At 39.1% G+C, this 13,538-nt stretch overlaps 1 protein-coding gene across 1 annotated transcript; it reads left to right on the top strand.

Annotated features, from left to right (window-relative positions):
- Positions 1 to 5,265: 5,265 nt before the first annotated feature.
- Positions 5,266 to 12,305, top strand: LOC145224605 (uncharacterized). The gene is made up of 6 exons (XM_080091140.1): positions 5,266 to 5,517; positions 8,250 to 8,571; positions 8,692 to 8,845; positions 10,433 to 10,516; positions 10,798 to 10,892; positions 11,363 to 12,305. The coding sequence occupies exons 1-6, from the start codon at positions 5,376 to 5,378 to the stop codon at positions 12,198 to 12,200; spliced, it is 1,635 nt and encodes a 544-aa protein (XP_079947266.1). The 5' UTR covers positions 5,266 to 5,375; the 3' UTR covers positions 12,201 to 12,305.
- Positions 12,306 to 13,538: the final 1,233 nt, after the last annotated feature.

Genomic DNA, 13,538 nt, shown 5'->3' with positions numbered 1-13,538 from the left:
AGCAATTAGCCCCAGGATGGCAATAAAGTGTCCCACCACCAAAGGGTCGTATAGCAGGGGCAGCAGATAAGCCCCCCTTCTTTCTGAGAGGAGCTGACGGTAAAGGCATTTAGACACCACAACAAACACTTAAAAGTGGACGTCTTGCGATAACACCAGCCATCTGGTTGGTGGGCAAGCTCGTTAAGCCACAAGTAATTTATCTTTTTACTGACAGCACCTGAAACTGTATCCAGGTGACACAAGAAAACGTTGCTTGAAAATCTCCTTGTCTAAATAAGGCACGAATCCTGATTTAATGTCGCTAAAACTTTCAACCTAATACGTAATTGGAGTAAATTACTTTTACCATTAAGTGGGATTAACAAACGGAATCCAATATATTAGGTTGCATATAAAGCAATTAAGTACGCTGTTTTAAAACTAACAATTTTTGATTTCGCTACCGCGTAATATTGACATATGGTCAGGGTCATTGGTTTTTGTGTTTAATAAAAAAAACAGTGTAAAGTACAACCATAAATGGTGATTAAAATGTGGTTTGAAAAATTTTCGCCCCATACACTTTTAAAATTATGAATCGATGCATGTCTATATGTGATAAAAAAGTTTGTTGGCCAACACAGACACATTCGGTGCCTTTAACAGAAGAAACAGAAGCAGAAGAAAGGCTTTGTCATTTACATGTTTATAAGTTTTATACGTTGATTGACATGTAGGCTTTTATTGCCACTTAAGTTAAGCCCTGACCGAAGCCTTTGAACTGAACAACCACTAGCGTTAGATTCCGTCACATTGGCAACAAAAACGACGATGTTGTAGCTCGGCGGTTGTCATGTAACACCCACTTGAGTTTTGGCCGGTAATTTTCGCCCGAAATTAAATGTTACCACACTGCTGACCTCAGCTCATTAGGACCACAACGTCACCAAGTGGTCGACATGAAAAAACACTGGAAGTTGTTTCTCCCAATCTCGGAAGCGTTACAGCTGCGTAAGAAAGACGAAAACAACATTCTTCACTACAGCATATGCTGATGAAGAGCATATGTAAAAAATGTATTTACTTGTACTTGACGTGTTTTACGGACGTGGCCATTAATGATTTGAATGCTGGAATGACTGTCTTGTGAACTGTGCTGTAACAATATGCAAAAACAAAACACTAATAGTTGCAAATTTCGTGGGAAAATTTTATGTTTACGAATAAGCAACGTTAAATAGCATCACATTACTTTGAAATATTATTCATTGTAGAACATTTTTTTAAGTCGTAAATTAAACCGGCGTATACAACCTAATTGCTTTCGTCACGGGTTTTGTAGGTCCTTAGTTTACTTACAGTTGCCAGTGCGTCCACTAGATCTCTAGCAAAATGTTGATTTGGTCTGTAATGTTAAAATGCTGTATGTTTTGTACATTAATAGTCTTTCAGGCCAATTTTAGAAGCCTAGTTAAAGCGTTTTTTTAATCTGAAATCTGAAGTACAGCCGCTGGCATATATTTTGACATGTATGCATGCGGCCGCATAAATTTGTATCCTACACGGTCCCGTATGTTGGTATACACCTGCAGCTTAAGCACCCTATCATGAATATATAGCCTTGCTATTTGTGATATATTCATAAAAACATCCTTAACTACCTGTCAGGAAGCTAAGCGGCAAATCCAATTGAAATTAGGAAAACAATTTAATCTTGATATTGTTTGTGGGTTTGGATCCCGCGCTGTGGTTGCATTGGGTCACGTTTAGTAGGAGTGGCACAGCGGCTTGACGTAGTTACGAAACGATTGTTTCAGTCGCAAGCCACAAAATAGCCGGTTTCAGCGACGAACGACAACATAATAAAAGCACAGGGTACATTATCTGTCACACATACGAATTGTCAAAAAACTAAACAAACGCAAACTACTTCAAGAATGTCAACTATAATTGCATAAACCAAACTGCATCGTGTAAATGTTTGTCAGTTGGACCAATGGCAAACGGTTTATACAGTCGTGAAACGATGTTGTACATTATCACCTATAAGCTCTTTCAGGTCTTTGCCTTTTTTATTTCGTTTTTGTTAAGTAGCAATTTCTTTGTTAATAAATTTAAGTAGCAATTTCTTTGTTAAAGTTTTATTTTTTGCCATTAAACTGTCCAAAGAAGTATTACTAACGGCAATTAGGTGATTGGCTCGACATTTGTTTAGTAGAACTTTGAGTATTTTTTGGTATTGGTAAAATCGTCAATTCCAGCAAACAAAGGGTTGTGGAAAATGCAAACAAACCTATTTTAGAACAGTATCGCAAAATTCAATCAAAATAACTTGCACAGTGATCAGGTAATTGTAAGCAGTCGTTAGTGCAGGTTTTGATTAAGTCTTGCCGTTTTTGCAAACACACTAGTAAATATCGGCCAGCTTTTACCAGATACAGCAATAGACTTAAGGACAGAGGACGGCAGACTGCATACAAGTAGTTGTGACGGTTCCCAGTCTCTAACAGCAGTGTAACGGCGTTAAAACAACAACGAATATAGGTAGACAACTTCCGACTTTTCTTGACTAAAAACACCCGTTAATTACTGTCCGGTGTTCGTCCATTAGTGATGCGGTCTCTCGGTCTAACTACATGTTTTTAGAGCACCGTTGGACAATGATCGGGGTTAGGCGCCTGCAAATTGCCAAAACCTTTCGCAAATCCCCAACAATAACATCCAGCACCACTTGACCGACGCGTGCGAGGCGACTAGTTGCGACATAGAAATCTTACATTTTAGTATAGCGAGTTTTTGAACTTTTTGTTTTGGAAATATTTTTTCTCAGAAAAAATTTTTTTAACTTTGCGCTATTTACTTTTGCTGGGAGTTTTCAAAACGGAATAAAGTTTATTAAAGATTTTTGAACATAATTCATAATAGTTATTGGTTATTAGAAATTTTGCACTGAAGTTAACAAAAGCGATGTTAAATAAAGTGTATAGTTTGAACTGAAATCCACCCACAGTAGCAGTTTTCAAACTGAAAACCACTGTTTGGCCTAGGGTTTCATACACTGGGTTTTTGAATTACAAAAGCGATGTTAAAACGTTTACTATGAAATGTATTTAATGTACAAATTCTTAAACAGTTTATTTTTAACTGAGCTATTTTCAACTCCTTAATTGGTAGTCATCAAGCGACAAAAACAAAACAGATATTATGAATCGTCATATATAGACGCGTCATTGGACCAGCCAACTGGGTTAAAACTCAAGTGGAAGGTTTAGTTCGAACACTGTTTTCAAATTATCACAAGTTTTTAACATATTTTTCAAGGAATCACGCTTAAAAGTTCCAAGGAATCACATATATGACTTTGGCAATCTATACGTCATTACTGGACTGTAACCGGAATTTTTATTGCGTACGTGTAATATTTACGTAGACGAAGCATTCGGAATGACTGCGATTGGCACGGGAACAATGTGACGTAGTATTATTACGTGTTTTTTTGTTTCGTCAGCAGATAAAGTAATATGTCACGGTAAAAATTTAAATTAGGAATATACGTACAATCGTAAAACTATACATATGTTTTGAAGGTTGTTTTAAACTTATTTAACTAAAATTTAAAACCTTTGAAAATAATCCTGTTATTGTTTGGTTTCACAAAAATATAAAAAAACAAGTAAAAATTGTAAGAAGAACGTTGTTCTCGAATTACCACCAGCCTACGCCTTATGTTAATTCAAATGGTGAGAGTTATTCGTGTAGATTTCATTCTACAGAACTTTTAGAGAAAATTCATGATACCCACACAAGTATTTTGTATTTAAAGTTATCACACTTTTAAATCTTGTAAAAAAATTAATATACTCGCTACTCGGCAATATGTGTGAAACATTAAAACAATATTGAAACGAACTTAACTCAACTCAATTTAAGTGGAAAGTGAAAAGAACCTTTCTTTTGAACAACGATAACTGAAAACCTATAAATAAAACAAACGTTTGATACGACATTTTGTCATCCAGTTTGTATCATTTGACATTCGATTGTCGTGGCATTATACAAGCCTTTGTGTGGCGAGGTCATCTGCATAGCGAGACAATAGACAATCACGCAGAATAGGAAGGATCAGAAAAGTTAATTGTATTGTTACCCAGTGCTTCCCATAGAATTTCCTCGCATGTTCATTAACAATTGATTGGCTCGTTACAATATTTATCTGTGCGATTCGTGTCTGTTTCATTACTCGGTTAAATCCGCAGTCCAACAATAATGTCAAGGTTGACTCACAATTGCATTGTAGCGTCGTGAATATTAATGACACGATTTCTATCGAGCAAGAATGGTGACTTATTCTTCAGGACAACTGAGCACATGCAACTGTGAGGTCTTAAAATGTGAACATTGCTAATCTAAAACACATAATGTATTCATTTTTACTAATAATTCTGACACTGTTTATGTTTTAATTTGATTAAAGACACATTTTCTCTGCTGTTTAAGTGCATAAAGTCGAGTAATTTTGCGACTACAAAACTGCTTTGTGCTGGTATGTGCTATCAAATTGGGAAAATCGTGTTCGCATTTTTTTTGCCAAAACGGTGATATCAGAATAATTTTTTTTATTATTTAGCTTGACATGTGCTGTGTAAAAGCAAAAAAAAATTCATTACAATCCCTCCTAATTTTATCATTTTTCTGTTAAGTATATGAGTGGTCAATAGAATGTTAATTTCATTCAAGTCAAATTTTACTCTCATTATCATTTTATCAAATTGGTTACATTTGAATGGTTTCATAAAACAGCAAGGGCACCGAAACAACGATGGATTATCGAGTCAAACGGCCTGCTATTTCAATCATATGGCACGTGCCCGTTATTTAAATACACGTCCTTCATAAGTTTGGCAGTACATACTAGTTGCGGTTTTAAGTAATGCATTTTGCGTTTTTGCGTAATTTTATAACCGCTTTGCAATCGTGGCAGCAGGAAACGAATAAGCAAAGTAATCCGCTACGGAGACGAACCATTATCGTCAAGCATGCTCGATAATGCAAGACAACACGTCCGCTATTGTGTCCATACGCGAAACTGTTGTTTTTGCGCTGGCTTACCCACCGTCACTGGGTTTTGATAGTTGCACTACGTAATTACCGCACCGAAAACCTGCTCCCGGGGATTATACCCGAGAACCGCGGTGCACCAGCTTGGTCCGGCGCGCACACGGCGCATTTTTTTTCTTTTTTGCCGACTTTGGGAACTTTTTCCCTGGCCGATCACTGGACTCCCTCATAGATCAGCGCCGACGAAGTCAGTCGAAATAGTAAGCGAGCACCGAGCAGCAAGTAACGGATTATTATTTTTTGACGTTATTTGTAAGTTTTTTTTGCAATTAAAAATGCACGGAATGGAGAGAAGTGATTCCCAACCCCCGCCACCGATGATTGCTTCGAAACGAATCTCCACAAATTTTAGTGTGGATTGTTTGTTGGATTCCGAAGCTATTTACCACAGGGAAGAAAACAAAATCAATTGTGAAGGTATGTTATTTGGTGAAGTGAATAAGATCACATTTTTTATTAAACAAGTTGTCAATTTGCTTAATATTTTTGTATGCAGCCATGTAGGATAAAAATCGTAAAGCGCAAAATGGCACATCAATATTTTCCGAAACTTGAAATATAGTAAGCACCGAACTTGAAATATAGAATATAGCACAATAAAACTTTGATCAAAATTTCGTAAGACTTATTATCGAAGAAAAATACCAGGACAATATGTACGTACTTAAGTCTTCATTGAACTTGACTTTCTCAAAGAGTTTGATTGGTTTGTTTACGCTTCTCTTCGTCGCGTCGTCTTTAAAACCTCAAGTTGCAGTCAAGGAGCCAAAAAATGACTTCAATCGTATCGCACTTGACTAGCGAAATCAGAAAAAAAAACACGTTTGCGTTTCGCAACAATAATTCCGAGTGATTGACGGACGATCGAGAACCGCAACGATGCAAACACCGCACAAGGCGCCCTATACAAACTTTCACCAATATTTTGTCTTCAAAACACGAACGTCCACTTAAAAATTCAATACCACCATGGTAGCAATCACATTTTCTTGCGATTGAAAGGCCTTTGGTTTTTAATCCGGTTCGTCTTCTCGAGTGGTTCTCCGGAATGTTACATACTTATGTGTTCTGTGACGCACGTACAACAGTTTGAATTTACACCAACACCTGCTTGCAAAGCGTTTTGCCGATCATGATTGTCACCTACACGCCGTGATGGCACTTGTTTTGACCTCGCAGGCTGCGTGTGAGTATATGCAAAGTGAATGCGTTTCGCCGATTCGACATTGATTATGCGGTTTTGCTTAAGTTTGTGCGGTGTGAGATGAATGTTATGTTTGTGTTCGGTCGTAGGAGAAACGAATTTTTTGGCGTTTTTTAAGCCACTGATGCCAACAGAGTTTTGCCACTGAAAGGTTGAATTATATTGTTTGTTTGTTTGTTTGTTTGCTTGCTTGTTTCTGAAAGGGCAATAATTTCTAATGCATTAAAAAAAATGGAGTTAAGGAGTTAAATTAATAATTCGCTGTCTAAGTCATTATCTTTGAATTCAAAAGTAATAACCCCATAATGCAGAACCAAACACTTTTCAAAATGGCCGCACTCGTGTTTAAAGATACCTAAAAAGTATACAACAAAAATCAATAACATCTATTCGCAAAAAGTAACTGAGCGATTGATACATATATCAAGTACTCTTCTTACCGCCTAAGTAACATGTTTTCCATCGCTGCTTATCGACATGAAGTTTACAAACTGGTATTTAAGTTTGACATTTCAGTGTAACATCAACAAATTGTTCCGAATATCCGCGTGAATCAACTCTAACCTGTAATTGACAGTGGGAGCGTTCGGAAAATGTCGTTTAACTGGTTTATTTGAATTTTGTTTGTAAACGCCGCCGTTAAAGTTGAACTCCAAAAATAATCGGGTAAGTGCATAATAATCGAAAATGAAAACAAAATTGCACTGTTTAAAAGTGGGAGGTATTTATTCACGCTTGTTAAAAGAAAAACACCAGATTCGTTATAGTTTAATTTGTACTGACAAAAATTAAAGATGCTATTTTAAGTAAGTATTTTTTGTATCGCTGCCGATTTGAGGTAGTTGAAAAAATGCTTTACTTTATTTTATTTTTCTTGATTAGAGTGGCCTGTGAACGCGGTAAACTTCCTTTGGACTTTGTACGCAATCGTCGAAAACAAAATTTGTTCACCCTGAATGACTCTTGACATCATTACTGGTCTTGTCAAAAATTACAACTCACAAGGGGTAGCGATTACCGGCAGCCACCCTAAATTATCACGCGCAACATATTTTCAAGAATCTCACTTCTAGACCACCCTATCAGTGTGCCATGTATCGAACTAGGTTGATAATTACCTTGCGCTAAATGGACGCGACGCACCCCAGCCTTTGCTGTGTGATGTTCCGAGGCAGGGCGGAATCATCACCGAGGCACGCCCTCGATATTTCCGCGCAGCAATTAACGTTGACCCGGTCAGCGTCGGGGCGGTACCCGAATTCACACCAAATCTTGCTAGTTACGTGGGTGTTGTGTGGGTGATTCTTATGGGGCGTAGGAATTAAGGGGAAATTTTAGCGACGTTGCGCACTTTTTTTTAAGAAAGTGTAAGTTAAGCGCGTGTGATTCGAACAGGAGGTCTTTAGTTCGTTGCTACTTCTTAAGTATTTTCGCACGATATTTTGCAAGTAAGATTAAAGCATACTGGCCATTTTAATGCGTTTGCAGAGGTATAATAAGATTTCCATTACTGTATTCTATAATTCTTTAATTAAACTTCGCTTGCAATGGTGGTAAATTTACAAGCACGTATTGTGGGCTAATTTATTTATTACACTCTTCGGCAACATAGCGCATCTTCCTTTTAAGGTCGCAAGCGAGCGTTGCTAAAACAACTGTCGCTGTCATCCGCAGTCTTCCTGTCGCTAATCTTATAACGAGCGGTGTTATTTCTATTAATTGCGCAAGCCGGTATCACAACAGGCGGCTATTTGCCGTTGATCCGACAATCGGCAGCTCCACGCAATTAACGCGAGGTCGTAGCCGGAGCACTCCACTCGCACTTTCTCGATTCTTCAAAGAATCGAAGACGGGCGCGCCCAGGTCCAATGCAAATCCGACAACACTGTCTTTGTGTGAGGCGCGAAGTGGAGGCTAAAACGTGACGCAACTGTTGCCTTCGCAGATGTGACTCAAGGAAGAATGGCGCTCGACTACAGGACACACGTCGCCCAACCAGCGCCGGCGTATTCCTTGACTGAAGACCGCCGCGAGCCAAGCATGTCGCCCGAGTATTCATCTCCCAAGTTTGCCGAAGATTCAAGCTCAAAAGTCAGCGCCGCCCGACAAGATTCCCCGATGCTGTTTGAAAATGGCGCCGACAATGTCATGAGCGATGAAACAGATGACGTCAACGTGGCTGAAACTGGAGATGCTAACAATACGACAACTGCTTGCGAGAAAGAAGAAACAAATGAAAAAGAACAAAAACAAACATCCGGAAACAGGTAACTGTTAATTTAATCTAAACAAACCCCAACGAAGACAAAAAACTACAAACGCATTGAATTTATAATTGAAGAATGAATATATTTTGAATGGAACTTGATCAATCGATTTTTGTGCAGTCCACCCAGCAACAAATATGGCAAAAAGCCTCCATATTCTTACAACGCACTTATTATGATGGCAATCAAGCGAAGTCCGCAAAAGAGACTGACACTCAGTCAAATCTATCAATATATCACCACCAACTTTCCCTACTACAAAGAGAACAAACAGGTAAATAACTGATAAGATTTATAATTTCTACAGTTTTTCTAAAAAAGCGAAATACGTGTTTTTGTGTTTTGTTTTTTTACTGCTTGCAATTCTTATTCTTTTGTAAATTTTGTAAAAAAGTCTCAGAAGGTGAAACAAAACATTGTTTTTAAAAAAAACATACCAGATTGTTGTTGCATTACAATTATTTGATTGACAATTTTACATATTAACTGAAACATATTTGTTTAGAAGTAGATTCCAATTGCAACTTCACAAAAAGGCAAAACAATTAAGCCATAGCCACCTTTTTTCGAAGGCCCAATTTTAATCAGTAAAAAAACAATAGATTTTTGAAATCATGTGTGTATACGCACACTTGTTGACGTAAAACAGGTGACGTGTTTTAAAAATTGATTTCTGCTCGATTAGTTTCCGTCAGTCAGCGGGGCGAGAAAAAAGATAATTGCGATTTGGAAGTAACGATGTTTTCAAACAATTTAAGCATTACCAATGCCTTAACGTCAGCCGTTAAACGGTTACAATGCCTTTCTTTTTAAGTTTTTTCCACAGTTTAAATGTTAAATGCGCGCCTCAAAAAGGTTTATGAATTGGTCAAAAAGGTTACCTTTGGTGCCTATTAGAATTCCAATACACATTTAACCCATGGCTTGTTATCGTGGGCGGAAACAGGTGTACAAATTAAAGAAAATTAATTGGTCCAAATATATTTTCTAAATTTCCCAAACGTTTAAAGTAGTTTACCACTTTAAAATTTCAAAATCAAAGTTCAGTGCCTCCAATTTCGGTACTTTTTCGGTCGGATTCGTTATTTTATTGACACAAGCTTGTTTTTGACTAAAACTTGTAACGGTTGTAAATCCAATTATAGTAACAACAGTTTTTACTTTAAAACATTTCCGTTGGCGTTTTGCTTTCCGAAACGGAATCTAAATTGAGTGTTGACAAACATTAGCTTTTCGCATTTGACGCGCTTTGTTTATTTACACTGTCGCGGCATTAACACGTGTTGACGACGCGCAAACAGTTTTGACTTGTTAAACGATCGATCGTTGTAAATGACGGACACTCGATCATAATAAGATTTTACTAAACTAACAAAAGATTGTTAGATTTTGCTCCCAATGTTTTTATTTACTAACGAAAATATTCTGTTTGAATAATAAGATACTGATGATGTTGTTAAGGAGAAATATATCTTAAAATCCTAAGGACGAATGTTTTTCATGTTTTTTATAAGCTTAAAATATAATAAGGTTCATTATAGTTTTCATCCATTAACCAACGAGCTGGAAGATTCTTATTTTACGTTTAAAATACATGTATTTCTAACGAAAAGACTGTTCATTTTTGCTCCAAAAAAGTTTATTTATACTAACGAAAACGCTGTTTATTTTTGCTCAAAATATTTCAATTTCATTTTTGTTAAAGGAATGTTAGCAAAGCCTTTTAAATGCAACATATTCAAATACTAACGTAAGATTTTTTTTACAAATATTTTTTAACGAGTAAAGCTTAACGAGTAATTTATAGTCAGTATTTGTTTTATATGAAAACGTTACAATTGACCGGTGAATTCTTTTTCAGGCATGGCAGAATTCCATTCGCCACAATCTGTCTCTCAACAAATGCTTCGTAAAAGTTCCTCGACACTACGACGACCCCGGGAAGGTAAAAAGCATGATTACATTTAATCAACAAATATGTTTTTGCCGGTAACTTCGTATGGTTCAATTTCACATCTAAAGAATTCAAACTTGTATGGTGTCACAAATTACGTCACAAAACTAAAATCTATCAACTACAATCATAATTTGACTTTTACGGCGATATGAATCATTTTCAAAGTGCGCTATATTAAGCAAATGAACACCTGTTAAACAGATTGTATTACGTAATATTCCGGAAGAGTTATCGGGCAATGTCTATATCTAACATGTATATTTTCACAGGGCAACTATTGGATGCTGGACCCATGTAGCGATGACGTGTATATAGGCAGCAGCACAGGCAAACTCCGTCGCCGCAACAACAGCAATAACGTCAGGTGAGAAACGGTTTGTTGCCAATCGCTATTGTCTCGAGCTAAGTGAAATCGGGCCAAAATGACAGGTCTGGCCAAGTGGTCGACGTCACCAACGGTGCTTGAGACACTCGGAATTACTCGCACATAAACACGAGTCGAGTGAGTGGAGATTGCGGAATCCGATTAGTGACTTGTCGGCCTTGTTCTTGTTTACATCTCGCCACCATAGGCCAAGCTTTTGTGACTGTGATAGGCGCTTTGGCTTTGAAGTTTAGGCCCGCGCACATCTGGCAATCATGACGCAACATGCCTCGTAACTCTGCTCCGTCTTTATATCTGTAGGAAATTTAATGTCAAAATAGGGTTTGTGGTGGTTTAGCGCACTTGATCTCCTGACAGTGTTTTTGTACTTCACTAAAATCTGTCAGGTATCTGTTAAAAAATGGCGCGTTGTTTCAGAAAGGAAACCTTAACTGATTATTTTTTTGCAGAGGACGACTGGCTCTTCGAAGACGCGCATTTGCTCAAGTATTCGGTGAGCAGCAGCAGAACTATCTCCCCAACCCTTCCACCGCACTCCTACATCCGTACCAGTACGGGGCAAACTATCCAGGTCGTTTGGGTGCCAAGAGCACAGCGGATATAAACACCTTGCTGCAACAGAACCCCATGCTTCTTGCCAAACTGCAACAGAGAGGGCACGATGTTGCTCAGAGTAACGCCTATTTGGAAACACAACTGAAGTTGTCCAGTCAGGTTTTAAACAGATACAACCAACTCCAAGCCACCAGGAACCCATTGGAACAATATTACGCCCAGTTAGCGTCGTCGGCCGCTCTTATGGGTCGTCTCCCAGTCCAACAGGGTATGGCTTGGAATCCGTTTGTCACCAAACCGGCTAAAATGGACGAAAGCGTTTCAGACAGTGAATCGACAGGATCGAACCCTAACTCCAAACCGATAAAAGAGGAACCCGTTCCAGCTGGTATAGAGCGCCCGTGGGAGTCCTCCAGCACTCGAAAATCTTCCAACGACGGGAGCGATGCTAAAACTCCTTCGTCACACGAGGTCCGACATTTGTCACGCTCGAGCGAGCACTGCGATGTCGACGAAACGACACCCACAGGGGGATCCCCGCCTCGTATCTGGCAGCCCCAGCGACTCCCAGCCACAAGCTTACCCCTGGTGAGGAACAACTGCCACCCCTTGCATTCCTACCCGGGTCTCTTCCTGCCGTCAACTGCTCAGCTCATGTTTCCCCAGGCCTTTTCTCCTTTCGCCCTGTCCTCCCATCGACCCGCCGACGTGACGTCAAAGACGAAATTGTGACGTAATAGGCACGGGTGACCCACGCTGGCTGTTTTTGACAATCGTACTTTTCTTGTTGTTTTGTTCGTTTTGCTACCGCGTAATTAAACCATCATTGTGAAGTCACTGGTATAGTTAGATTCGGTTGTGCAAGGATGAAGTGTTAGGTGTTCAACCGCCAGGCAAAGAAATACGATGCTGACTTTTAGACAGAAATTGCTCATGACAGATGGACGCCAAACCCGGTTTCCAGAAAGATTGAGACGATAATGGGGATGATAGATTTGGTTGTGTAGTGAATTGTCAAGGCGTAAACCAAAACTGCCATAATCAAAGGCGCGTGAGGTTTATTCGGTTAATTTGCTCGACAGTGTAAGGCCGGGCAATTATTCCGCGCGCAGTGGTTTGTTTTGGGAAGACATAATTGACGCGCGTTGAAACGTAAATAAACCAAACTTTCTGGGAGGACCCAATTCTTCGAAGACAGAATGTTGGAAGGCGCGCTTTGAACTCGGTAAAAATGAACAGTACAAGGGGCCTGTGGGTTTAGACGAGACGAACAGCACAACAGAGTGCTGGCATATGCTCCGGTGGGCAAACAGCCGGTCGGTCCCGCTCCGCACACAAAACAACTGTCACTGCAAAGCAAAGGCCCCCGACCGGTCTGGAGTAATCGTCAGTAAATATTGCCAGGCTGTGTTGGCAAAGGTGCTGTCTCGCTCGATTAAGCACAGAGCGACAAAGCGGAGCAGTAGGAATTGGAAGACGTCGTCGGCTGCTCATTTTCTTGCTCAACCCTGTTTTCTGGACGGCGAGTGATAGATGTACGACTTCTATACGATCAAAGGGGGAAGTGTGTGCGCCCCATGTGCGAGAATGCAGAGCCGTTTTGATGTATTTTCGTGTAAATAACTACGTGTTAAAGCTTTCTTTTATCCCCAGGACAAAATAGTGGTGTTCTAGAGCAGTGGTCTTCAACCTTTTTTATAGGCGACCCCAATTTAAGGGAAAATGAAATCAGAATTTGCATGCGACCCCATTTTTATCAACACTGAGAAAAATGTTTTAAGTAATGCTGAAACGGAAGAACAAGTACACAAACTATACATAATTACAAACAAATATGGCGATACAAAAGTATCCCGAAAAAATGGCTATACAAAAGTGTTTCATTTAAGACATAAACATAATTTTCGGATTTAGTTTGCACTGTTAGTGAGATGGTTGCGCCTGTATACTGTCCACAAGTTTTTGAAGCCGCGGCTTGACTTTGCACAAGCCTAACCGCATGTCATGCTCCTTCCGATCGATTACGATGTTTCGTTTCTAATACACTCGTTGCAATAAATCCTGCTTCAC

The sequence above is a fragment of the Phallusia mammillata genome, chromosome 4, assembly GCF_965637545.1.
Source record: "Phallusia mammillata chromosome 4, kaPhaMamm4.hap1.1, whole genome shotgun sequence".
Lineage (NCBI taxonomy): Eukaryota > Metazoa > Chordata > Ascidiacea > Phlebobranchia > Ascidiidae > Phallusia > Phallusia mammillata.
This window is presented reverse-complemented; position numbering and strand designations above follow the sequence as displayed.